Source organism: Pseudonaja textilis, chromosome 2 (genome assembly GCF_049901715.1).
Source record: "Pseudonaja textilis isolate UNSWEBS1 chromosome 2, rPseTex1.2, whole genome shotgun sequence".
Lineage (NCBI taxonomy): Eukaryota > Metazoa > Chordata > Lepidosauria > Squamata > Elapidae > Pseudonaja > Pseudonaja textilis.
Window position 1 is genome coordinate 163,879,264 of NC_141991.1, and position 27,185 is coordinate 163,906,448.

The 27,185-nt window shown below is 39.2% G+C and overlaps 1 protein-coding gene across 8 annotated transcripts in view; it reads left to right on the forward strand.

The window, feature by feature from the left end:
• Positions 1-8,761: 8,761 nt before the first annotated feature.
• Positions 8,762-27,185, forward strand: part of TEX15 (testis expressed 15, meiosis and synapsis associated) — a 38,369-nt gene continuing 19,945 nt past the window's right edge. For 6 of the 8 annotated variants that reach the window (XR_015742111.1, XR_015742110.1, XM_087926312.1 and 3 more), the window contains exons 1-4: positions 8,763-9,178; positions 15,550-15,673; positions 17,347-17,512; positions 26,298-26,541. Coding sequence is in view for 6 of the 8 variants with exons in the window: in XM_087926312.1 (XP_087782438.1) it covers positions 8,960-9,178; positions 15,550-15,673; positions 17,347-17,512; positions 26,298-26,541 (753 nt within the window). In the remaining 2 variants the exon portion in view is untranslated. Of the gene's footprint in view, positions 9,179-15,549; positions 15,674-16,449; positions 17,513-26,297; positions 26,542-27,185 lie in introns of those variants that run through there. The other 2 variants (XM_087926308.1, XM_087926307.1) reach the window with 2 other exon arrangements.

Genomic DNA, 27,185 nt, shown 5'->3' on the forward strand with positions numbered 1-27,185 from the left:
AAAGGCCACATCAACTTAAGTATTAATAATTATATCTTGAATATTTATTTCTGAAAATTGAAGAAAATTTAGAAGTTTTTCAGTAGTGAGTTAGGGAAGAGAAAAATAAATGATTGGTCCATGTTCCAGGAAAGAGAAAAAGTAATATGGTCTTCAAACAAATTGAATGGTGCCTAGGTACAGAAATCATTTTACTTATGGTATACCTGAGGTTATTTGTTATATCATTTTGCATGCAGCTGGCATGAATATTTTTGAATGGTACTTTGTATCAAGAAAGCCCTGAGTATACAGTACTGATTTACATTTCAGGAATACATTCCCTTTCTTCTTGATGTACTTGGTGAAAGCTTGTTTTTCCTACTTCATGTGAAATGATTTCAAAACTACATTTTTCCACATGCAGATATTCTTAATTTGGCGAAAGAATGTATCTTCATGAATTCCAGAGTTAACAAATAAAACATAGGACAGAATGAATAAGTGCAATACAATAAAATGTGTAAATGAATATTTGAATAAATCTCAGCACTTCAAAAAATATAATTTCATGTCTCTTCTAGCCCTGTGGGATTTTTTAAAATTCCTATTTACCTTACTGTTTTTTAAAAATGAGCTGCTTTTTGCAAGAATTCATATAATGCATATTTGTTACTTCAAGAAGCTTATTTTCCCCATTATTGACTGAATTTACTGTTACTTGCCACTCTTTGATCTGTCTTACAATAAATGGCTTACTTGTGTAGTCTTAAGCTTTTATTTTAGCCTAAGTTTGAACAAAGAGATTTTACTGCTGATTGTAAAAGTATATACTTACTTTTCCCAATTGATATAATTTCAGTTTAACTGAGAGTCTTATCTAAGCTTTTTTTTTCAAAAACAATCATATTGGAATTATCCAGGATTCTTCATTAGCTTTCTTATTTCCTAGTGATCTTGTTATACTGTGAAGCCAGTAGAAGAATTGTGTTGTCCTAATAATAAAACAATCGAATCTAAACTCAGGAATTTTTGATATAAACGTACTTATTGAGTAAAGAATTTCCAAGGACATTAATATTAGCAAATATTTTAACATTCACTAATTATACACCAACAAATAGCTTCTAGATCATAGCATGGCCTTGTGATGTCTAGCTGTCTTACCCAGGGAGGAGAAAAAATGATAATGTGCCTGGAGTTTTTTCATGTAACTTTGCTTGAGCCATGCTGATAGATCTGGAAGTATCTACATGGGCTAGCAAAGGCAGTACTGTCTGCAGTACTGTCTTTTTTTTTAGTTCCACATAATTTTGTGATACCTCCATAGCCATATTCCTGCAGGCAAAATATATAAAGGTCTTATCTGAACAAGAAGGGCAATTCTTCTAAAACTGAAATGCAAAAAAATGAATGCTTCTTAATCCTTCACTAACAGAACAAATGCACAATAACAAGGACACTTCACTTCTGAATGCAATGTTACTATGCTACTACTATAACAACCAATAATAACAAAGGGAAATGGAAAAATTGGCAGAAGGAAATCTTCAGGATTACACCACTACACCACACACAGGCATATGTTACAAGGCAGATATCTTAATAAAATTATTTGCACCAAATTACAGTTGAAATGAATCTCCTCTGTAGCTTTTAGAGAATTTATACAATTGGCACTCCCATTTTTTCCTCATCAGAAGAGGCTCAGAACTGTTCAAACTAAGAGATTTGGGAACCAGTGAATCATCAGTGCAAAGTATTTTGAAATTTATGCCTTCTATGGGCTACTGAAGACTTTAAAAAAAGAATTCCACATCGAGGCAAGTATAGAAAGTGCATTACAAATAATACGGCACGGCTGTTCTTTTTTATTTTTATGTTTCAGACACATAGCCATTGTGAAATTGAGACTAACGCTTTTTCCCGTTGTACTACATAAAAGGATGTGAACACTACTTTTAAATTTTGCTTAAAGTGAAGAACTCTGGCGAAGCTTAATATTTGATATGCAAAACTATCCTGAGTCTATGACAGGAGGGAAACCTCTTGTACTCTGTAAGACAAAAAATTAACTTTCAGAATAAGCAAAATATCTGTAGAAAAATACCTAATAGGGTATTGTCAATGTGTAATGGTTTGAGAAAATGTATGAGAGCATAAAAAACCCTGCTGGTTAAGGCCAGACTCATCACACAGTGGTCAGAATGCAGTACTTCAGGCTACTTCTACTGGCTGCCAGCTACCTGAAATTTGGCAGTTCGAGTCTCTTCAGGCTCGAGGTTGACTCAGCCATTCATCCTTCCGAGGTGGGTAAAATGAGGACCCAGATTGTTGGGGGCAATATGCTGACTCTGTTAGAGAGGGCTGTAAAGCATTGTGAAACGGTATAATAATAAGTATTATTACTATTGCTAGTTTGTTTTTTATCAGTGGCCAACCAGATTCCTCTGAGGTGCTTGCAAGAAGGAGAGGGAGGTGTATCTTTCTCTGGTTGCTCCACTGCAGCTAAAATTTTCAAATGTGGTCTCCAATCTGGAAGTGCAGGTAGTCCTCAATTTGGGACCACATTGAGCCCAAGATTTCTGTTGTTATGTGAAACATTTGTTAAGTGAATTTTGCCCCATTTTATTATCTTTCTTGCCTCAGTTGTTAAGTTAATCACTTCAGATGATAAGTAAGTAATCTGATTGTGAAGTGAATCTGGCTTCCCCACTGACTTTGCTTGTCAGAAGAACATAAAAGAGGATCTTATGACCCTGAGACACAGCAAGAGTCATATATACGAACTAGTCACCAAGCATCTAAATTTTGATCACACGATCATGAGGATGCTGAAAAGCTTGTAACTCTGAAAAACAGTCATAAGTCCCTTTTTTCAGTGCCGTAATTTGGAACAGTCACCAAAAGAACGGTTGTAAGTCAAGAACTACCTGTGTTTTAGGTCTTCAAGATTATTAGCCTCTTGATATAACTTTCTTCCAAAAATTTATCCAATCTCCTCTGAAAGTAAATAAGAGTTAATGGTTCTTACCATGCTTTTCTTATAAGAAGGTCCTTCAAGCTTGTGATTCATTTTGGCGGTTTTCCTCTCCTTTCTCCAGTTCTATTATATTTTTCTCAAATGTAACTAGTGATCTATAATAAGAAATTTGCTGTTTCCACAGTTGCTGCACACTCTGTTGACATCTTTATTGAGCTGCTATGATCCCATTATATTTTTCCTGGTTAGCTGGACAGCTCAGATTCCATAAATGTACAGTATATGCAAAGTTAAATCATTTTTGCCTTAAGTCGTTTTATTTAAGCTTACTTAAACTGCATTTATTATTTTGTTAACTTTTCACTCTCTTTAAACAGGCCTTGTGATTATTTTGACTACTGTTGGTGTTCATAAACTTGAATTGAATAGTCCATTTATATAGTCCAGTTCTTACTAGTATATAACCCTTAAGATTAGATAAGATAGATAAGTTAAAAAATATCAGACTCAGTATATATTCCTCAGTAGATTCTAGAAGGCCTTCACTTGTTACTTCCATTGAGAATACTGTTGATTTATTCCTACAATTTTTGTTGTTTTGTTTAATAGCTATAAAAAAAACACGTGCTCTATCATATTGGTTAATCAAGAACATTTGATGAGGAACTTTGAAAAAAAGGCTTTTTCAAAAAAAAAAATCTAAGCTGTACCATTTCAAGAGAGTTATCTCCATCCTTATACCTGTCAGGTCACAAAAGAGGCAGGATTAACCTTTGCTGAATCTATGCTGATTTTCTTTTAGTAAAACTTGTACCTCTACATGCTTAGAAGGAGTTTTATATATATTTTTAAGAATTCATAGTTGGTTGCTATCAGGGCCTTCTAACTTGCTTTTGTATAAATCTCTCAAGATGTCCTAGAATGTCTCTATTGTATTTATTTTTCCCAATTCTTAATTCTTTCCCTTTTCTCTCAGTATAGAAAATATATGTATATAAAAAATTTTCTACCAGAGGGTTTTTTTTCTTCTTCTCTTTGATAGGACATACAAGCCATTCCTATGTTGTGGAACAATTTTCAGGTGAGCTTCAGTTATTGCTGTTTTTAAATGCATTATGAAAAAAATTGGTCTCAGTAATCTTTACTACTTCTCCATCAGCAGGATTCAAATATGTTTGAATCTTCCTGATAATTTCCCATTTGCATATATTCTAAAAGAAATAGCATTATAGTTACTGCTTAGTAATTGGTTCACAATATTTACATCTCTCATTCAATAACAGCCAAAATTTAGGATTAAATTTAATGTTCCCTTTGCTGTGATTGCTTCTAAAACTGACTAATAGATATATTTTATAATGGTTTCGGGAGACTAGTGCTTATCTTTTGAAAGAAAAAAAAGAAAATTTCATTTACATTGATTATGTAAGAGCTAGCTGTATTTTCAGGTAGACTATGTAATATTATTGCCCAGAAGATCTTGTCTGCCTATCTCTGTGGCAATCTAAATACCTCCAACTCAGACATCTTGGTTTCAAGGCAATAGGCTTGCTAACTAAAAGCCTAGAATTCACTGCCCTGAGCAGAAATCCTGAAATATTGTACAACAGGCAGATACTTATTCCTTTCACACACCTAATACACTAGGTACCTGCAGGAATTGTTGGTAACTTGTCTTTCTTCTTTACACAAACATTGAATAGTAATTAAGAATTAATAGATGTCCTCAGTGAAACAGCTTAACAAGTTCTGTACTTGGCCTCATGCTGTTTTAAGACCTAATTTTTGGCTTGAAATAAAAACAAGAAAAAATGAAGACATTCTGAAGAAATGTTTTAAGAAGAATCTTTGAATACTAACCAGATGCTATTCATAGTAACCAAACAAAATCAAATATATATAGCCCCAAAGGAAGGTTAGAAAGAGAAGGTAAGTGTTTTACTCAGGGCTATATTTGATTTACTTTTACTCTTGGTTTGAGCACAGACTAGATTGATGCAGATAAATTAATAAACTGGAGGAGAGAGAAATGCAGTGAAATACAACATTTTGCAAAGCACAACATGTGTGTGTGTCCAAATATGTTCTCATTTAAATATAGGGGCCATCTTTCTGAATACTAACCACCTCATCAATCACATCTCTGGCAAGAAAGCAGGCCCAGAATGCGCACATGGCCCTCTGGGCCTCTATCTCATTGGCAAAGCGCTTGAGGATTGCAGCCCCTTTCAAAAACCCTTTGCCGGTAGGTAGGAACAGAACTTCAGAGAGAGGTGTCTGCCCCTCCCAAGCTCCACTGGTGCCAACAAAGGCTTTTTGCAAAGGGCTGCCAAAGCCTACAGGAACACAATCTCCCTGCAGGCTTTGGCAAAGAAATGGCAAATGGAGGGAAGGCTTGAAGGACCAAAGCCTTCCCTCCATTTCCAGATGTCCAGGCCTCAAATTGCAGAGAATAGAGGCCTAAAGTATGAGATCACACAAGATCAGTAGCACAAGATCTTGTGGTACATTAGGCCTGTGTTCTCTGAATGCACCGATAGCCTGAAGCAATGAAGCAGACAAAGAAACCGCAACAGAGAGGAGATCTTCGCTAGTGGGTCTTCACAGGTGAAGTGCTGTGGAGTACTGTGACCTGCTAGGGTGGGGGGAATAGGTGAGGCAAATGTTGCAGAGCCTTTATGGTCATTGATAAGAGCAAACAACTGCCATGGTGCTGCAATATTCATAATTTCAGGACTTGTTCATAAACATTGGGGGTGCTTATCATGTAACTTTGAACATTCGCTAAGGGAATGTTCTTAACCCAGGGATAACCTGTAATACTTCCAAACCAGACAGTAATGCAATATGACAGGATGCTCTTGATTGTCCCTCAATAGGATAGGATAGAATAGAATAGAATAGAATTCTTTATTGGCCAAGTGTGATTGGACACACAAGGAATTTGTCTTGGTGCAAATGCTTTCAGTGTACATAAAAGAAAATACACATTCGTAAAGAGTCAAGAATCAACACTTAATGATAGTCATAGGGTACAATAAGCAATCAAATCATACTAGGAAACAGTCAATATAAATCATAAGAATACAAGCGACAAAGTTACAGAGTCACAAGTGGGAGGGGATGGGCGATAAGGAGTGATGAGAAGATTAAAGTAATAGTAGTGCAGTAATAGTTGAACAGTGTTGAGGGAATTATTTGTTTAGCAGAGTGATGGCTTTCGGGGGAAAACTTGTGTCTAGTTGTTTTGGTGTGCAGTGCTCTATAGCGTCGTTTTGTGGATAGGAGTTGAAACAGTTTATGTCCTAGATGTGAGAGGTCTGTAAATATTTTCACAGCCCTCTTTTTGACTCGTGCAGTATACAGGTCCTTGATGGAAGGCAGGTTGGTAGTAATTGTTTTCTCTGCAGTCCTAATTACTCTCTGGAGTCTCTGTCTGTTTTGTTGGGTTGCAGAACCAAACCAGACAGTTATAGATGTGCAGATGACAGACTTAATAATTCCTCTGTAGAACTGAATCAGCAGCTCCTTGGGCAGTTTGAGCTTTCTGAGTTGGCGCAGAAAGAACATTCTTTGTTGTGCTTTTTTGATGACGTTTTTAATGTTAGGTTCCATTTTAGGTCTTGTGATATGATAGAACCTAGAAATTTGAAGGTCTCTACTGTTGATACTATGTTGTCTAGTATTGTAAGAGGTGGATAACATAGGACAGGTGATGGAAGAAGCTATCTCAGTTGTGAGTTGAGGATGAAACAAAGGTACTTTCATAGGGACTAAGAAAGAGTTGCCAGGGAGGGTTCATACTGTGGTTACAGGGTTCTGAGAAAATATCCTAATTACTAATAACTAATATACAGCTTTCGGGCCCAGAAAGACACAAAGGTTGAAATGGAGTTAGACATCGATATCCCTACTCATTTTTTATTTCAGAAAGGACAATCGGGAAATGGTTTTGCTATCCTACCCAATCTCATCCTAATAAAGGATTAATTATTGGAAGAAAAATGGCAGCAATTGATGTTGGTCGCTGATCAGGTGGAAGAGTGTGTTTCTTTTGGCAACCATAGGTCACCTGATCTTAAAAAAAAAGTCTGTCAAGCACCATAGATTGTACATCTTGTTGTTGTGGTAGAACTGTAGTAATTTTAATCCAGAAGGTAGAGGTAGAAGGTTGATTAAATTCTGTATTGGGAATTAGTTGCACCCAGCACTATACAGTGTTATACAGCAGCAGGCATATTAAAACTAAAGTAAGCCACAAAGTAGAGAAGGGGCTGTACAGACTGTGAATTTTTCAGTTACTTATCAAAACATCAAAAACAGTTATGCATGTAGTCACCCTGAAGAATGCATATGAAGTACCCAGAATATTTGTTAATCTGAAGCCACACATTGGCTTAGTATCATGAACAAATTTAGCTACATAACTGACACCAAGACAACTCCACAGTTGAAATTCAGGCAGAATCATTGTTAGGAACAGCCAAGTATTATTGGGAATCATAAGGAAAAGGATGGGCTACAATCTGCACAATCCAATCTATATATATAAAAGTGAAATACCACTCAAGCATCATCACAAAATCTCCAGAACCGTAAAGCTTACAAACTTGAAGTTTGGCTCATATGTTCCTCTTGGTTTCTAGGTGCTCATTAAGAAAGGATTTTTTGAAATGACCATCAGAGCATTAGTATTTCGGATATTATTAACACACTCTGATGCTAAGGAGTTCTACTCCCCGACTCCACCTGAAAAGAAATCTGTTCCAAATGCAAAACAAACAGAGGAGTTTCAGTTTTAGTTTCACAGCAGCAACCTACTTTAGTACAGAATAGTCACACAGCAAATACTGTTTCAGTTTCCAAACAGCCCTCAATTCTCACACTGACAGAACGCCAGCCAGATGAATACTGATTGGTGCTGGTAGGCAGAAGCAGATTTCCCGCCCCCCTTATTTTCCTTCCCCAAAACTAAGCCCATAGCAAAGCACAGGTATCCAGCTAGTATTATACTGTATATAGTTTAAATGTAAAGTAGTAGAGCTGCATTTATTAAAGATGCTTCCTTTATGTGCTTACTTCATTTACTTCTATTTACAACTAGACACAAGAAGTTTTTTTTTCCTGAGTGCCATCACTCTGCTAAACAAATAATTCCCTCAACACTGTCCAACTAATTACAAAGTCTGCACTACTATTACTATTAATCTTCTCATCATTCCTTATCACCCATCCCCTCCCACTTGTGACTGTATGACTGTTACCTTGCTTCTTGTATCCTAACGATTTATATTGACTGTTTCCTAGTATGATTTGATTGCTTATTGTACCCTATGACTATTATTAAATGTTGTACGTTATGATTCTCGTCTCTCGACGAATGTACCTTTTCTTTTATGTATGTATACTGAGAGCATTTACAATCAAGACAAATTCCTTGCGTGTCCAATCACACTTGGGCAATAAAAGAATTCTATTCTATTCTATTCTATTCCATTCTATTCTTGATTCTGCGAGAGATATGCGATAAACAACATAGGGCATCTTTTATGTAGTTGGAAAGGAAACCGACATTCAGCTACACCAAGATCTTGTTCGACTTGGGTTTACTAGAGAATTCTTGAAGTTTCTGACGCGAGGCGTTCTGTCAAACTAGATCGCCTCACGTGACGTATATCGCAACGGATTTTTTTTGCCTTTGCGAAGCCGGGATGGGCGTAGCCTGCGCGTGATTCGTCCGGCCCGCGGCCCGCCAATTTGACACCGCTGGTCGTAGGGCGAAAAAGAATCTTCGCGTGCTACAAGTGGGAGCCCAGCCTCCGCCTGTCACGGAAACCCAGAGGTCCTTTCCTGAAGAGGAGGATTAAAGAGCTCGGCCGGCAAAGATCCCGCCCCCGCCGAGAACGGTAAAAGATGCTTGGCTTCGGCTCCGCCCCGCCCTGATCCTGAGGAGCCTATAGAGGGCTGCGCCCTGGGCTGGCGCTGCAGTTGGTTGCGATGGTGGCGGTGGCGCGTCAGCAGCAGGAGCTTAACGTCCGCCCGAGGCAATGGGCGCCCAAGCAGCATCTTGGATGCGCCGCTCGGACGGGGATCCCGGAGCCCAGCCTGGCGCGGCGGCAAGAGAAGTGCAGCAGGGAGCGGGATGGAGGAGAATCCAAGGGAAGTTCTGAAGACGCTTTATGTAGGCGGGAGGATGGTAGTGGTCACGGATCGACCGTGAGTGACCAGCTGATTATTCCTTCGCTTTTTACTCGGGATGGGGTCGGAGGAGTCCCTCCGTGCTCGGTTCCCAGGATCTTTGGGTCCTTGTAGTTTGGAAAAGTTACTCATTGCTCCCTGTCGGATCCCGGTTGTCCTCGTTCCCAAGTAAAAGTTTCAGTGCCGGCGCTGTTGTCCCGCTTGAGGCGAGAAACTCGCCGCTTGCGGCTGAGGCGGAGACCGCGGGTTAGATTAAAGTTTCTCTGTTCGGGATCAAAATAAGCGAGTGTTCCTGGACTCCGCTCAGTCCAGCAGAGGTTAAAAACTCCAGGTGTCTTTTAAAGTCAAAGGAGGGCTTGAAAGCAACGACCACCCCACCCCCGTCCCGTTCTCCATAGCGTTGCTCGTTGCTGAGCCGTTGGAAGTGCTCGAGTGGAGTTTGATTGTGAAGGTTCCATTTCGTTAATGCGGCAAATAGCCGTTAACAATTCGTTACAGGCCGCCCCCCCCCCCGCCTCCCCCTTTCGCCCTTTTGGTTGTGAATCCAATACAATAGGCTTTGGACTGAGGCGATGTAACAAGTTGACTTGCGCTGTCTTTTGCTCCGAGTTTCTTTTGCCCTGGTCCCCAGCTGTTTTCACAATAGGAACATGTAGTACTCGTTTATAACTAGTACTTTAGTACTCTTCCTCTCTAGTTCCTGGCTTGTATGATTGGTTTTAACCTTGAGCGCTGTATCTGTTCAATCCTATTTAGAGATACTCTTACATGTTTGTATGCATTAAAGAGATTAAAATCTAAATGCCATCCATCTATACAGATTGAAGTCTCTGTTCCTTGCTTTTGTGTTAGACATTTGCAGGAACAGTCTTATGTAGAAACATGCTGCAGTAGATTTTGTTCACTTAGATTAACAGTGGGTTGTTAGCAATTACTTAAAGCTTTAAATTGTATATTAATAACTTAAGTATGCATTAAGCCTCTTTTGTTAAAGTATAAAATAGTTTAACTGGAAGGCAAATATCATATTCATTGGAGTTTAGATACGGTAATAAAAGTTATTGCTTAAATATTCTTTAAACATTTTTACTTGATTATTCCTATGAAAAATGCATTAGCTTCTTCAAAAGTTATTTTAAGGTTTATTATTGAGGTTCTTAATATCGAAATCAAGCAAACAAGAAACTTGAACCCTTTCCTATCCTTCTTTTAAAGTTTATCATGGTCTAATTTCTACTACAAGTCTACAAACAAGGTAATGTAAGCCAAGAGATACTGTATTGGGTTGCAATGTATTTAATATCTTTTAATTCCATGGGGCTTCCATTTATAAAGGAATTATCTGCAATTTGTTGATAAGAAAGGGAAGGGATTAGATTTTAATATTTCTTATGTTTGGCAATGATTTTTGCAGTTAGTATTTTTCATTATGCCTCTTTGGAACAGTTTAGTTACTATTGAAAATTACGGTAGTCTGAGGAACAGTAAATAAATCTGAACATAATATTTAGTTTCTAGTAGATGTTATAAAACATCCTGGAAGCACATTGCACAACTTTTAAATAATGCTTTTTTTTTTTTCAAAAAAAAAATGGATGCTTCGTTTTATATCCTATTTAATAAGAGACTCAAATTATCAGATTGCCTTTTAGGACACTCAGAAATAGATGTAGATCATGTAGCCCTTTAATTGTGCAATTCATGCGGAAAATTATCAACATTTCTCAACAAGGACAGTTATGGCTGAATTCATAGTAGAATTCTAATAAGTAATGTGGTTGAACTGATACTAGAATTTATAGAAAAGAATAGAATTCTTTATTGGCCAAGTGTGATGGGACACACAAGGAATTGGTCTTGGTGCAAATGCACTCAGTATGCATAAAAGAAAATATTTTATGAATGAATGTTTATATAAGCAGGCTTTTAAACATGCGTATGTAATTTTATGTTATGTATTATGAAACTTATGTAATAGCTGGTAAACGATACTTATATAATTAATTCACAACTATTGGTTATTTTATTTAAATTACAATGAGATTCAAGTGTGAAGTGATTATTATACTATTTCAGAGCAGCAAATTCTCCTTTTCTAGTATTATGAAATTTTCAGTTAGTTTTCATTATTACATATTTTCATTATTCCCTTTACATTTATTGAATATAGTTTATGGTAGATAATGTTTGGTTTTCTCAAGATTGCTGCTCAGCATCACTCACTATTAGAAATTCTGGTTGAGGTTGTTTGAAGATTAAATTTCCCAATGTATAGAAGAATACAGTTTGCCTATTCCTGGATAAGTGTTTCCAGTTTAGTTTGATAAGATAATGTGATGATATTGAAGAATAGTATTAGGATAGAATAATGCAATGGATTCTTCATCTATATTAACTGACTTAGAGAAAATCCAGAAGCTAGATAGGTTTTTCAAATGATGGTTTAAAATACTTTTCAAGGATTTTAATAGAAAATTCATAATATTTGGTTTACATTAGATATATAAGTTATTTGTTCTAGTCTAATATTCAGAAGATGAGTGGGAAGCTTGAATTTATTAAACAGCAACTAGTTTATTGACTGTGATGAAGAGTACCCCTTGCTCATCTATATGGCATCTTAATAATGAGCATAATAGAAGCCTTTGTGTGTCTAGTGAAAAGTTAGTTACATTGTATGCAGGATCTAAGTCTTTAATAAGTGGCTTAACTTTTAAAATGGTAAACAGTTTGAAATGTGAAAACCCTAAGACAGGGATGCATTGTACTTGTTCTAATGTAGGAGGAAATTATAGGAAGAAAGCTGTATTACTCAACTGTGTATCTGATGAAGTAAACTACAGCTCACAACTTAATGCTTTTTAATAAGATTTGTAGGAAGAGATGTTCTCACACTCTTCCTGCTTTGGGAAGTGGGAATGAAAATGTTAATGGATGGGACAATAACACAGAATGAGAAAAGCAAACTGAATGGGGTAGTGTCGTAGATATGGAGATTTCTTTCCTGGGATGGGCAAATTTATAAGTTCAACAATGTGAATTTGTAAATGTCAGTGATGTAGTTGGAGAAAGTTCTTTTAGCAATGAAAAAAGGCCATAGGAGTGTTAAATATTACCTGTATCTTGATCGTATGTACCTGAGCATTTGGATCATCCTAGTTCACATCTCCTTATTTTCAGTGATAACATTTGGCTTTGGAAATATCCTTCACAAAACGCCATAGTAGAAGAGGTACTAAGGTGTCTGGCAGCTAAACTTCCCCTTTTGCTCTCTCTGTGGCTTGGACTAGAATTGTGGTGATGCCATTGCCAATATTGTTTAGAGTGGTAGAGTTTGAAGACTTAAAATAGACTGAAAAGCCTATCATAAACCAGGGTGTTTGAATATTTGAAACTTTGACTTTAAAAAAGTTGCTCTCTGCTATATGTTATATCTTTCTGTCAGTTTTTTTCAACCAGAAGAATTCATTTTTTTCTTTAAAAGCAAATATGCATGACTGGATGCCTACCTTTGAAAGTTGGTTAACCCAAAAAACAAGGTAGCAATTTTTGTGTATTCTGGATATAAATTTAAACTGTGGATATCTTTTAAACTGTGTTTAAAAACACCCTCTTCAAAAGCAAAGGAAATTAATCTTTTCAACCCTCCATTATAGAGAATAAATATGGTAGAGAAATTATAGTAGGGAAACCTGTATGTTCTTATGTTAAAACAAAAAAAACCCTTGAGTGTATTATAGAGGGATGGATCCGTTTCTGAGCTGACTACTCATCAGTGCTGTAAAGTTATGAAAAATTAAGATTTGCTGTATAGCACATAATGAGGAGGGGGCAGAATGGCTCAGCGGTTTAAAATGCTGAGCTTATCAGCTGGAAAGCTGACGTCCTGGGTTTGATACATGACACCATGCAACAGGGTGAGCTCCCATTGCTTGCTCCAGTTTCTGCCCACCTAGCAATTTGAAAGCATGCAAATTTGAGTAGATAAATGGTGGAAAGGAACAAAGTTCCACGCACCTCATTGTATAGTCATGCTGGCCACATAACTGTGGAAATGTCTTCAGACAATGCTTGGCTCCCTTGGCTAAGAAACAGAGAGCACTTACCCCCTAGAGTCAGACACAACTGGACCTTTACTTTTACATTTACCTATATGGGGATGAAGGAAGTGTTTTATTTGTTCACTTCTGAAACTGTTCCCACTCCCGTGCACACTCTTTAGAAGGCACGCAAGTCTCATTTGAGACAATTTCTGTCTTCTCATTTCTTTTTCTGGTAGTATAGTGTTTTGGGTAAGGAAGAGCTGTTGTAGTCTATCTCTGATTTACTCAGAGGATCAGTTTATACATACAGTGTTAAAACTTGACAGGAATAACTTTGTAGGAACTGATTACACAAGATGGTTTTGGCTTAGGGATACAAATGTCATAATTGTTAACACATTGCTAGTTGATTTTCTCACAGAGGTCAACAAGCTCTCTCTTTTATATATCCTGATCTTGTTGATTTCCTTGCCCTTCCATCTTTTAAGTTCTCTGAGGTTTGTTGGTTATTTTCTTTTTTTTTGCTCTGCATTCCTTACATTTTCAGTCCTGCCATAATGATAAGAAAATGCTTGGTTATTTCTTTACGCCTGCTAATATAGCAGTATCCTTTCTTCACAATCTCAAAGAACTAGTATCCTATTTAAGAAGAGTAGCTTTTATCCTCAAGTAATTACCTGAAGAGTGGGTGGATTATATTCACAGACTAGAGGTAAATAGTTTTGAAAGGATGGTGTCTATGGGGAGGGGCCGCTTTTCTCTTACTGCAGATAAGGACTCTAGAAAAACCATACCAAGTGTATGGTTGGAGAATCTCCTCTGATCCTGGATGTCATTTTTCTGGAGTTCTAACTCAGTGAAACAGAAATGATGGCCATAATTTTGTTTTAAGAATGTGTTGCCATTTGGATTACAAGCTTCGAAGTAGCTTTCAAGTAGCATGTTTGTTCCAGAGCAGTTCCCAACCTTTCTGGCACCAGGGACCTGTTTTGTGGAAGACAATTTTTCCATGGACCTAGGGAAGGGGAATGGTTGTGCACACAACCTAGATCCTGCGCGTACCAGATGAAGCTTTGCTCACTTGCCCAGTGCTTATGTGGCTCAGTTCCTAGCAGGCCATGGACCAGTACTGGGGTTGGGGACCCCTGTTCTAGAACACTCTGCTGTCACCTTTTTAACCCAAATATATTCCTGGATTGCATAGCTATTCTGGCAAGCTCAAAGTGCAGCACATCTTTGGTTTGTCCTCTTTCCCATCACACCACAGTTTTCCTTTACACATGAAGAGCAATTTTCTCCTTTCTTGTTCCACTAACCCTTTCACATTCCTCCCAATTTTATTTTCCCCCTACTATTTTTCTTTCAGTTTCATTTCAACCATCCATTTCCCTGCTCCAATGCAATAAAAGTATCCATCATAATTTTTATTGCACTTATTAATAAAGTTGTGCAGTGCTTTAATTAAAAAATAAAGGCTTCAGAACAACTATCTGCAACTGGCACGGTAGCCCTGAAGTTTCATCTTTTCCAGAGATTCTGAAGATAGAAGAGACAATTTTAAAAGAGTTGCAAATGGATGCCACATCACATGGTCCAATGAATGCAGCTGGCAGGCTTCTCTCCTCCTCCTCCTCCAGTCACCTGTTACAATGACCTTGGTTCCCACAGCAAAACTTTATTTTGACTATAAGCTGGGCTATCTACTTCCCCCCCTCCCCTTCCTTCTCAGGCTTCATGGCAACTTGAAGGCAGCACTAGATGGGTTCAGCCAGGTTTGCTTCAAAGTTGACAAATTATTCCTTACACTTCATCCTTAAAGCCTTAAAAAAAAGTTTTATAGTATAATAATAAATAAGTTTTCTCTGCAAATGTATAGCCTAAAAAGCTGTGATACTGGAGAAAAAACAGGATAGAAAGAATGCAAAGTATTATGTTCTGATTGATAAGCATGTACTTTATCTCCCTCTAGTGTCTGGTTAATATAGGTGCCTTCACAAATCCTTTAGCTCAGTAGTTATTAAATAAATAAAATGTATTGCTGAAATCTTATTCTTAACTTAAACTACAATTATACTGAAGCATTTAATTTGATTTTGAATTTGAAAAAGATTTAAGTGATGTCCACTGTAATTATAGCTACCTGGTTTTGGTATTTCAAAAAAGCAAAACTAAGTGTTTTTGTTTTCTTATTTTTGTTTCTGAAGTTATGGGAATTAGTTTGGATTAAAACTGGAAAAAAGAAAGATGGAACACAATTCAAAAGCAAAGCAACTAAACATAATATTTAAAAAGAAATCAATTAAGCATGTAATTTGATACAATATCTGCTTTTTGTCCTTAATTTAGATTGAAAACAAAATAGAAATGGAACCAAAGATGGAAGTAATAAGGAAAAATATAAAGGGTTTATTTTTGGTGGATCAAAATTGTCTGAAAAAATTTACAATTCCTAAAAAACCTCCTGATAAAGGTACGGTAAACATAGCAACAACAGTTCCATTAATAAACTATATTATGGCATGATGTATCATGATCTGAGTTGGCTAATGTTAAGAAAATTAATTTTTACAGCAGAAATTGTGCCATGTGCAGCCACTACTAGTCCTCATTTAGTGACTGCCTCAGACAGTAACCATTTGCAATTACAATGGTGATGAAAAAGTAACTTCGTCACCAATGCCTTAATTTACAACCTTATTGGCATGTATTTCTAAGTCACATGTTCACCATGACAATCATTTAGTTTTTTTTTCCTCCCCCACACCCATAGAGATGACATAAAGAATCACTCTTTCTTGAGTAGCTTTTTTCTGCAGTACAGGTAGTTCCTTGACTTACATCTATTAGTTTAGTGACTATTTGAAGTTACAATGGTACTGAAAAAAGTGACATGACCATTTTTCACACAACTGTTGCAACATTCCTATGGTCATATGATCAAAATTTGGATGCTGGTTCATTTTTATGATAGTTGCAGTGTCCCAGAGTCATATCCATTTTCGCGACCTTCTGACAAGCTAAGTCAATGGGAAGCTAGATTCACTTAACTCTGCTGCAATGATTCCCTTTACAACTGTGGAAAGAAATGTAGTAAAATGGGGAAAACTCACTTAACAAATGTCTTGCTGAGCAATAGAAATTTTGGGCTCAATTGTAGTTGTAAATTGAGGATTACTTGTATACCATTGTTTCTCTAAAAATTGCTAATCATAAGTTAACAAGCTCAACTCTGTGACCTTACTTCAGGAATGTCAAACTCAAGGCCCGGGGTCTGGATCTGGCCCATGATATGGTTGGATCCGCCCCGTGGGACCATCCTGGTCTACCCAATGCGAAGAGGAAAGATCAGGACAGCATGGCTTCGGCCTGGTCTACCCAATGCGAAGAGGAAACATGCCAGCAGTTTGGGGAGTGGTGTCAAGTTGGCCATGCCCCCCCAGTCACCCCCCCGGCCAACCACAGCCCTGATGTGGCCCTCAATGAAATTGAGTTTGACACCCCTGCCTTACTTAGTCAATTGGCAGCTGCTGCCTATAACTGATAAGACTTTAATCACTTCCACACTAAAGGCTTTGCTTCCTAAGTGATTTATGACTCACAAGCTGATGAGAAGGCAAATCCTACAAACCCTTTTCCCCCACTCCTTCCAAGCACACTTTGCAACAGGTACCTCAGTGCTGAGATAATTAGCAAGAATGTAATTGATGTTTCTGTTTACATTCATTGGAGAGGAAAGGATTATAAAATAGTGAGCAGGCACACAATGGGGAATATACATCAAAATGAATGCAGTGGCACCAGTTAGCGCCAGTTTATTTGGCTAGCCTGATATTGTGCACAAAAGATATGTACCAACCGACACACCGTACAATGGAAAGATGGTTTTGTTTTTTGTTTGTTTGTTTTATGTTTGTTGTTAAAAAAAAAAACCTCAGAAGGATTGAAGGCTGAGTTAACCTTGAACCAGTCAGTATCAAACTCCTGGCAGAGGGCAAAGTTAGCCTGCAATACAAACCGCTGTGCCACCATGGCTCTTATTGATTTTGAAACATTTAAAATTATCTTTGTAGAATTACAGTACTCTCTACCATGGTGAGAATACTTATTTTTTATATATTTTTGTCTCCTTTTCTTTATGTTTAGATTTTTTAACAGAGTGCCTTGCTAATCAGAGGGACTATAATGAGATTAAACAACGTCTGAATGAAAATTGCCTTGATATACAGTGCCATTTGGAATCTTTATGGAAGTTTCATAAAATAGAGATGGTTCATAATAAAGATTTGGAAGAAGAATTCATTGCAAAAAGGTGAATTATTGTAATATTTTTATAGATTTTACAGATCATTAACAATTTTACTGAATGGACTTTTTGTCCATGATTGAGCTTTTCCTCATGCATCTTCACAACAAATTGAGATAGTATCAGCCTGCTTGAATGAGGATTTGAACTGGTATCTCCTCTGGTCTAAATCTGGTGTATTTGTCAGTGTTACATGTTTCTCCTATGAGCTGTTCAGAGCATCCAGTAGTGGGAGGTGCTTCAGTCTCTGCATTTGTAGGCTGGGCTTAATTTGTGGAACGCTCCTCCTCCTCCACAGGACTCCTCTTCAGCATTCCCCAGTTTTTGCTCAACCTCGTGAGAGATAGGCAGTGCTTGTGATTCTTCCTTGACCGAAACAGGAAAAATTCTTTCGTGGCCAGCAGGTTTGATAGTTAATCAGTTTGTCTCTAGCTTTCTATCCCAAATTGATCTCTCAGCCTGACAGGTCTGATTAGGGGAAGCGCCGATTCGTGCTTAGGCCCTGCTCCGTGCCGCCTCTATACAGCCAAAATTCTTTACCCCTGCCAGTTTGATTGCCACAGCGTTTTATCTCGCTTATTCTGTCAGCGGTGTGAGCCTTTCGCTCCAAAATCGAGTCGTATCGCTCTTCCCCCTCTCTGAATGCTGTCTTGAAGTAGAGAACTTGAACTTGTGATAACTTCCACTTTTCTCGCCATTAGCTTAACAGAACAATCTCCGGCGGCCATTCGTTTACTGGGCGGGAAGTTGCCGCTTTGAGGAGCGCGCCAAAACTCTTAATGGCCAGAGGCCATTTTGAGCTGTCAAAACCTCGTGGCTGCGTGCCTGCTTTTTTATTCTCGAGCTGTGTGATGTAGTTCTGCTCGGAGCAGCAGGTTCCCTTCAAGATTCTGGGAACTATTATACCCTCATCTTAGCTTGTGTGCATTCGAGGCTATTTATTACGTTTTAAATCGTTGGCTCAACCCTCACAGCCTAATTACCTCAGCGGCACAACAGTGAGCACCCAGGCCTGTGTCCGCTTGTGCAGGGAAGCTGTTGAAGGCCCCTACAATTATCAACCCGGGCCTGAGGCGTTCGCAATTTGGCTGTTTTGGCTTTACATTATACTGTGCTGCTCAATTTACATTCCTATACTTATTACCATATATATATAAAACTGCTTATAAGAAAAATAATACAAAATAATCATAATCATATTAATAATAATATTAATTAAAAAAAAGAAAAAGGAAAAACTTTTCTTCAGTATAATATTTTAATCTCAATAAAGTATTATTACTGAGATACGACTCATTTTACATAGGTACTATAAAAAGGGGGGGGGTGCAATAAGAATATTATCAGGGCAACCAGTCTTGACTCCGATCAGGTCCCTGGGCGTGCTAACCGCCTTCTCAGTATTTTATATCAAACATACTGTAATTCCAAGTTGAATCGAAATGGCAGATGGTAGAATCTATCAGACCTCATCCTTGAAGGCAAAAGCCAAATCTCAACACAGACCTAAGCAGGCTAAAGAGACTTCTAAAGCCTCAGTAAGGGACGCTATAAGGCTCACAAAGCCTTACAAAAGCAGATAGACAGGCGCACTAGAGGCGCGCACAATGTACCACAGGACTTCTCCTCTTCCAGTCCATCTGTTTATTCACACCCTCCTCCTCTCCTAGATCTCTCCCTCTCATCCAGGCGCAGCTTGGCTCCCCAAGGCCAACAGGCTCAAGTGCCCGGGACACCGGCCACGCGAAGAGCTCCTGAAACCACATTCACTCCGCCAGGGAATCGCAGCGGGCCTTCAACACGCTGTCATGACCAGGGAATATCCTGTGATCACCGATCATGATTCCCAATCGCTGAGGTCATTGACCAGGTCAGAGAAGAACCATACTCAGGTACACTTACAGGGGGGACCCCCCTCCAAGGGCCGATAGAGGAGGAGGAGCAGGAAGTAGAAGTGGATCACATTGATCAAATGGAGGAGACTGAATTGGGATCAATACATGATAGAGAGCCCCTGTCAGAAGCAGACCCCTTAGAAAGGGGAATGTCTGCGGATGAGGGTCTTATTCCTGACCAACTGTTTTTACAGGTTTGTTCCGCCCACAGCCTTTCGGATCTCTCTTGTTTAAGGCAAAAAATATTGCATGCCTAAACAAGTCGACCCCTTCCACCACGTCAGCTCCTGCGGAAGAGGGACCAGAGGATCTGATCTTCAACCAACCAGTAGTTGAAGCAGAGGTGATCCCAGTCCCTCCCATGTTTTTTTTAAAACAAGTTTTATTGTTCTTACCAACAAACAAACAAAACAAAACATCATTAAACATTAAAAACATAAAACCTCTTTCCATTGTAGATCCTTACAAGGCAGGTAACATATTGCTTTATATCACGTACTTATAGTTTATCCCATTTCCATATAAACACGTAAATTCCCTTTACCAAATTCCACATTGTTTCTCTTTAATCATTATTCAATCATATTTCCTTTCTGATTTATCTGCTATCCAGTCATCAACTTTATATTTTCCTCTGGCTTGTTTATAATTATTCTCATCTAGTCTTCTTCCGAGATTTTATTATTTAATTCTTAATTAAACACACACACATAAAACATAGACATAAAAACATAAAACTTTCTTCTAGAAAGTAACTTGGCCCCAGATTACCTCTTTTTGTATGGACTCAATTGTATTCACGCTCTTCTTATATACCATTACCCATCTTATTTACCATTCTATATCTATTATATAACTCCTCTCCCCTTTTGCCTCATCTTAATTCTGTTTTATATATTTAATCTTGCTTTTTTAAAAAAATATTTTTATATCTTTTGTCCATTTCTCCATTTACATCTGTCTCATTTCCAATTTAAGAAAGAATAGTTTCCCCTGGAATCACTAATCGGAGTATGATGCCTTTCTATCATTCCCCTAAGTTAAAATTTAAAATAACACCTAAATCCCAATCAGATTCTGCTTAGTACATTCTACTATTTCAAAAACCAATACTACAATAATAAATCCATAACAATCAACACATTAATCCATTAAGCTCTATATTCAAACTAATATTTTAAACATTCCCTTTAGTATTTTATTAAAACTTATTATCATTCATTATTAAACCTTTTAAAGTTATACCTTGATATTTTAGTCTTTTATTAGATCTTAAAAAGTTCTAATTATCTACTTATAATACAAATACCACTATTACAATACTCATGTGTACTTTGCAGAATCCCTCCCTTTTTTTAAAAAAAACCCATATGTTACCCATTATCCCTGAAAAAAGTTTCCTTATCTCCATCTTGTCTTATATCTTTGTAACTTTTTTCCCCCTTTTCCCTTTCCTTCTTAGCCCGCCTAAACTTTTTACCCCCTTCTCTCCAAACCTCTGCCTTCTTGATTTCCCCTTTCTGTTGCATTCCTCTTTCCTTTTGCTTCCTAGCATTCTGTTGTTTTTGCATCTTCTTTTTCTCTTTCATAAACTTTTTTTTATTTCTTAAGTCCTTCCTTTTCGCTCCTCTTTCTCCTTTCTTTCTTAGTCACACTGTTTAGTTCATTAAAAATGGCTTCTTCTTCCTCGGCTTATTGCAGCTGTTGTTTAATTTGCTGACACATGACAAGCGCCATATCTAGGAAACAAAGGGCTTCTCCCATAACGTCTTTGCCTTCTTTCTTTATTTTTAAATATTGTTTTTTTAGTTCATCAAGAGATAGAGCCATTTTAAACTGTTTCTTCTTCTCTTTCTGTATCCTCTTCTTAAACCAATCAGTTATTTCCAAACTTAAAACAGTTCCCAAAAGTCCCAAAGTCCCACAGTCATCAAACAGTCCAGGCAGAGTACAAGCTTCTTCTTTTTACAATTTGCAGCCCTCTTCTAGGGGTGAAGTCAAATTAGGGAAAGAAAAAACGTCCAATCTGTGCTTTAAGTCTTTCTTAGAATTAATTTCTATTCTCTTTATCTTCAAGGCATCTCCTCCAGCAAAGTCTTAGAGTAAAAATTTGTTTTCCCAAGCCTCTCCCTTCCCACTTATAACAAAGGAGTTTAGGTTTTACCTTCTATCAAAAGGCTAGTTTCCCTTGTCCATTTGTTAATTCCATAAGGGAGGGAAAGTAACTTCCCCTTTTCGTCACTTTTCTTCGTAGCTGAAAACATCAATCGGGAACATTATAGCTTCCAAGTCATTACTTTCCCAGGTGTTAAATATATCCTTAAGGTCCCAGTTCGACCAAGAAAAAACTTTCTTTAAAAAAAAAGAAAACTCCTTCTCCCTCCTGCGCATTCTTTATTATCCAATTGCCGGCTTCTTTATGGTGGCCATAAAAGACCACCACTGCACCGTCTTGAGAGAAGGGGGTTATTGCCGGCTGGGGGGGGTTTGCGACGCTCCTCACCCCCGTCCGGATCCCCCCTATCTTCAGCTGCCCCAACAGGGCAGCCTTAGCCTCCAAATCCGTCAGGATCGGAGGCACCAAGGCGGCTAGCACAGCAGGGATCGCAGAGAAGGCGAATCCCTGCTGTCACCGAAGCCGACAACCAGAAGTGTCCCCCAGTCCCTCCCATGTTTTCGGACCTGGTACGGAAGCAGTGGGCCTCTGCAGCCATGTACACAACCCCCACTGGATATGACAGGAAACATTTCAACTGGGCCCCTGATTTCTAAAAATCATTGAATACTCCCGGGGTAGATCAACCTATAGTGGGATTAGCGTCCTCCCCCATCCCCAGTGATGCACTGGAGGCATTAAAGCCAGGGGGAAAAACGGGCCGAGCTAGCCCTACGCAGAGCCCATCAGTCTGACACGTGGGCCATCAGAGCAGCCACGGCTGCCTCCTTCTTCACGCATTCGTCTATCAGATGGCTCCGCCTCTTACAGGAACATGTCCCTAATTCTAATCCTAGAGCGCACCAAGATATTGCTAAACATATTGCTGCTGCTGAATTCTCCGCTGATGCAACTTATCATGCAGTCAAGTTTTCAGCCAGGGCCATTACTTCACATGTCACAGCGCGTCGCTTGCTATGGTTAAAACATTGGCAAGCCGACTTTAAGCACAAAGGCAAGCTGGTTTCCTCCCCAATTGTGGGAGACAGACTGTTTGGCCCTTCCCTCGATCCGCTACTAATCAAAACCCGTTTTAAAAAGGGGGGGGATTCTTCCTTCCCTTCAGATCCTAGAAACCCCCAGTCCTTTCGGAGGGGATCCTTTTTGACCCCTTTACCAGGGATCCTTTTCACACAGATACCAGAGACCCCCATCATTCAGACCAGGACAGCAGCCAGATAGGTTCGACTTCAGGGATAGGAGCAGAAGGGGTGGTCAATTCAAAAGATCCTTTCGTGGAGCAGGAAACATGTCCTTTCAGTGTCCAAAATAACTCCCGGGACCTAACCCCCGTTGGCGGACGCCTTAAATTATTCGCCGACCAATGGGACTTTTCAACCTCTGATTCTTGGGTCAGAGATACGATCAGATTTAGCCTTGCGCAGAGTTTCAGTTCACTCCCCCAGAATTTTCACATCATGCCCTCTCTCCAGAGAACCGATTAAACGTAATCTCATGGATTCAGCTATCCAACATTTACTGGATATATGAGCCATCCCACCAGTAGCTACCACTCAACGAGGACAAGGTTTCTATTCACATCTTTCCATGGTGCCCAAAAGTTTGGGGGATGGAGAGCGATATTAGACCTGAAACGTCTCAACCGTTTCTTGGTACATCGCAGGTTTTAAATGCATACCCAGCAACCTATCTTACTTGGTATCAGAAAGGGGGACATCATCACGTCCATAGACTTGAAGGAGATGTACCTGCATGTTACTATTAGGCCTTCCCACTATAAATTTCTGAGATTCTGTTATACTAACCACCATTTTGAATATGTGGCCCTTCCTTTTGGACTACCTTCTGCCACTAGGACCTTTACTAAGGTCATCGCAGCGCTAGTTGTTCATCTCAGAGACATCCCTGTACAGATCTAGTGTTATCTCGATGACATCTTGATTTTGTCACCTTCCGTCCATCAAGCAAAGACACTCACTACACATTACAATCCCTACAAAAGCATGGCTCCTTAAGAAATTGGAAGAAATTGGAAGAAGAGTCAACTAACATCATCGACTTGGATAACCCATTTGGGGGCTGTCATAGATACAGTGGAAGGCAAGGTTTACCTATCACCAGATAGACTAAATAGCATTCAGCAATTACTTAAGGTCAGGGGCCTTAAGAGGGTGTCCCTAGCTGAACTATCAAAATTGTTAGACAAGATGATCTCATGTATTTCTATCACCCCTTGGGCCCACCTCCCCGCTACATCCCTCCAGTGGTTCCTGCTCCTGTACCAGTGCTCTGGACAAAGCAACTCCAAACACACTGTCAGGGTACCACCAAAGGTCCTCATATCTCTGTTCGGGTGGACCAGACCAACCATCAACAGGGGCTGCCTTTTCAAGGAGCCACACAGACTTATCGTCACTTTCCATCAGAGCAGAGCACATTTCTGGTCTGTCAAATACACAGGCAGACAGGGTGAGCAGGGCCACCATTGTTCACTCAGAGGGGCATCTCCACCCCTCCCTCTTCTCAAAATGTGGTCAGGACATTTGGCCAGCGGGTGGTGGACCTGTTCGCCCCGCCCTCAACACTCAGCTCCTGAGATTTTTTTTCCAGGTGCCCCAAACAAGGAGCGGAGAACTTCAACACGCTCCGCTGTCGTTGGACCCGGGATTCCTGTATGCATTTACGCCCCTTCCCCTGATTCCCAAGGTCATCCAGGAATTGCTAGACACAAGGGCAGAACTACTTCCAGTAGCTCCTTATTGGCCCAGACAGCCGTGGTTTGCAGACTTCCACAGTCTCCCCGTATCAGCTCCATGGAGAATCCCACCAGCCATGGTTTCGTATCTCAGGGGGCCCCTTCAACACCCGGACCCTCAATAGTTGCAACTGACTGTCTGGAGGTTCAGTGGAGTTGCCTTAAGAGTGAAAAGGTTTTCCAACAGAGTTATTGCCACTGTCCTAGCCACTAGACGCCCCTCAACAACTCGCATTTACAATGCCACATAGTCCAGTTTCTGCAAATGGGGTACCCAGTCTCAGGCTGATCCCACCTCTCTTTCTGTGGCTCAAATTCGAGAGCTCTTGCAAAAGGGACTTGACTAGGGATTATCACCTGATACTTTGAAAAGATAGGTGGTGGCCTTGCCATAAGCTCTCACTTGTGAAGGCTTTTTTTTCCCTTTCCCATCTTCCACGCATGCGGACCTTACGCCCTCCAGCGGTACACCATTATTCCACCTGGGACCTTAACTAGTTCCTTGTCGCACTCACTAAGAGCCCCTTCAAACCATTGAAAGTTGTCAAGTTTACAATTTCTGACGTATAAAGTACTCTTCCTCGTAGTGGTCGCTCCTGCTAGTCATATTTCGGAGATAGAAGCCTTGTCTATCAGACAAGATCTTTGTGTTTACCACGCTGACCGGGTCGTCCTTTGCCTGATCCTACACTTATACCCAAAATTAACTCTGGTTTTCATGCAACACAGGTCCTGATACTCCCTAACTTTTGCCCCAGACCATCCCAAGGGATGGAGCTACAATGGCATAGGCTTGATGTGAGGTGAGCATTGAAATTATATATCAAACACACAGCGCCTCTTAGAAAAATCGGAGGCCTTATTCTTGTCCTGTCAGCCCTACACTGAGGGATGCAATGCAAGGTCTCACCTTCTACAATAGGCTGTTGGATACGGGCCACAATAGCGAAAACGTATCAGACTCAATCCCTGCAGGTGCCTACGGCCTTAACAGCTCATTCAACAAGCAGCGCTGCAATTAGCGGCAGCATGGGCCATACAGGCACCAATAACTGAAATTTGTCGAGCCGCAACTTGGGCTTCCCCATCGCCATTCGTTAGATATTATAAAATTGATGTATTTGCATCTGCTGAGGCTTCCTTTGGCAGAAGAGTTCTGCAACGGGTCCACAGGGACCAGGGGGAGATTCCAGACCAGACGGAGTCCCTCCCGTAGGACAGGCCAAGCTTTGGTATGTCCCACTACTGGATGCTCTGAACAGCTCATAGGAGAAAGGGCATTAGTACTCACCTGACACGCCTGTTCTCTTTGAGCTGTGAAGAGCATCCAGCCCCACCCTTTTTTACCCTCTGGTGGGGTCCTGTTTCGGCCAACAACTTGTTAGGGCAAAGAGAACGAGGGCATTTATTTCTCTTGTCTTTGCCAAAACTGGGGAACGCTGAGGAGTCCCGTGGAGGAGGAGGAGCGTTCCACAAATTAAGCCCAGCCTAGACATGCAGAAACTGAAGCACCTCCCACTACTGGATGCTCTTCACAGCTCAAAGAGAACAGGCGTGTCAGGTAAGTACCAACACCCTTTCTGTGAGGAAAAATGCACATACAACATGTAATCAAGTCCAGCAGAGATCCCAATTAACTAATCCTTCTTCCAGTCACAAACCATACTCTAGACTTCGATCAGTTGCTATTCATCAAGACTCTCATTACTTCAGATAATTTCTCTATTATCTTGGACACTTGGACACGAGTTTGACCAGTTTCAGAGTAAAACCAGACATTAAATTATGTTTGGTAGGCAGTCTAATTTCTACTTGGATCTCTAACCTAGTGTTAAAATCAGTCCTAGTCTCTAAACTCTTTGTACAAATTTATGGGATTCTGTGTTTGTAACACAAATAACTATCACAATAAAATCAAAATTTTATTAGTGGGACGTGCCTTGAAAACATATTTTTTATTGTTAGGACTGAGTTGCGTGAAGAAGGAAAGCAAGATAAAGAACTCTCTAGCTTTTTAGTTGTCTCTAGAGATGAAGTGACACAAATTTGTCAGAATGGCCTATGTACCGGTGATTCCAAAAGAGAAATAAACATTATGAAAGAACTAGGAAATCCTCAACTTGGAGTTTACTTGTTCCGATATGTTGATATTGCTTTGAATTATGCATCCAAATATTCATTTCCAGTAGAAAATATAATTATATTCAGGGTAAGTCTTTATATATCTCTATATTTTAAAACTGTAAAGTAATTACTCTGTAATGTGGGGAATAATTGCTCTGGATCCTGAAGTAGCCTTTCTTCTGTGGAAATCCAAACAGATTTAAAACTTTGAATATAAATTTAAAATGGGCATATATGTGAAAACTGAAAAAGTATAATTACACATTTTTTAAAAAGTGGAAATTGTGGGGAGAGCAAAGGAAGACAAATGATGAAGGATTCACAATGACCTCATGCAAACGCTTTCTTTTACATGTATTTGAATTTTATATAACATAGTGGTAATATCAGTTTGTGTCTGTATGTGAGAGTGTGTTATTTTAATGCCTCTGTAGTTTAGTGCAGACATCGCTGATTGAAACAAAGTCCATGATTGTTCCAAGGATTATTTCTAAAATTGTTTACCAGAATCTGTAATTATTATTCACCATATTATTCATGTGGTGAGAATATTTCAGTTAAAAAAACCTCATTAGGCAAAAGGATTAGTGTAAGAATCCAAGGGAAAAAGGCAGAATGTATCTAAAATTCAGAGTTTATTTAGGGCAGCCATTAGTGCAAGCCAGCAGCTTCCTTTACACATGTTAATTTATAAGATTCTGTCCAGCAATCTAAGAATTTAATCTGTTA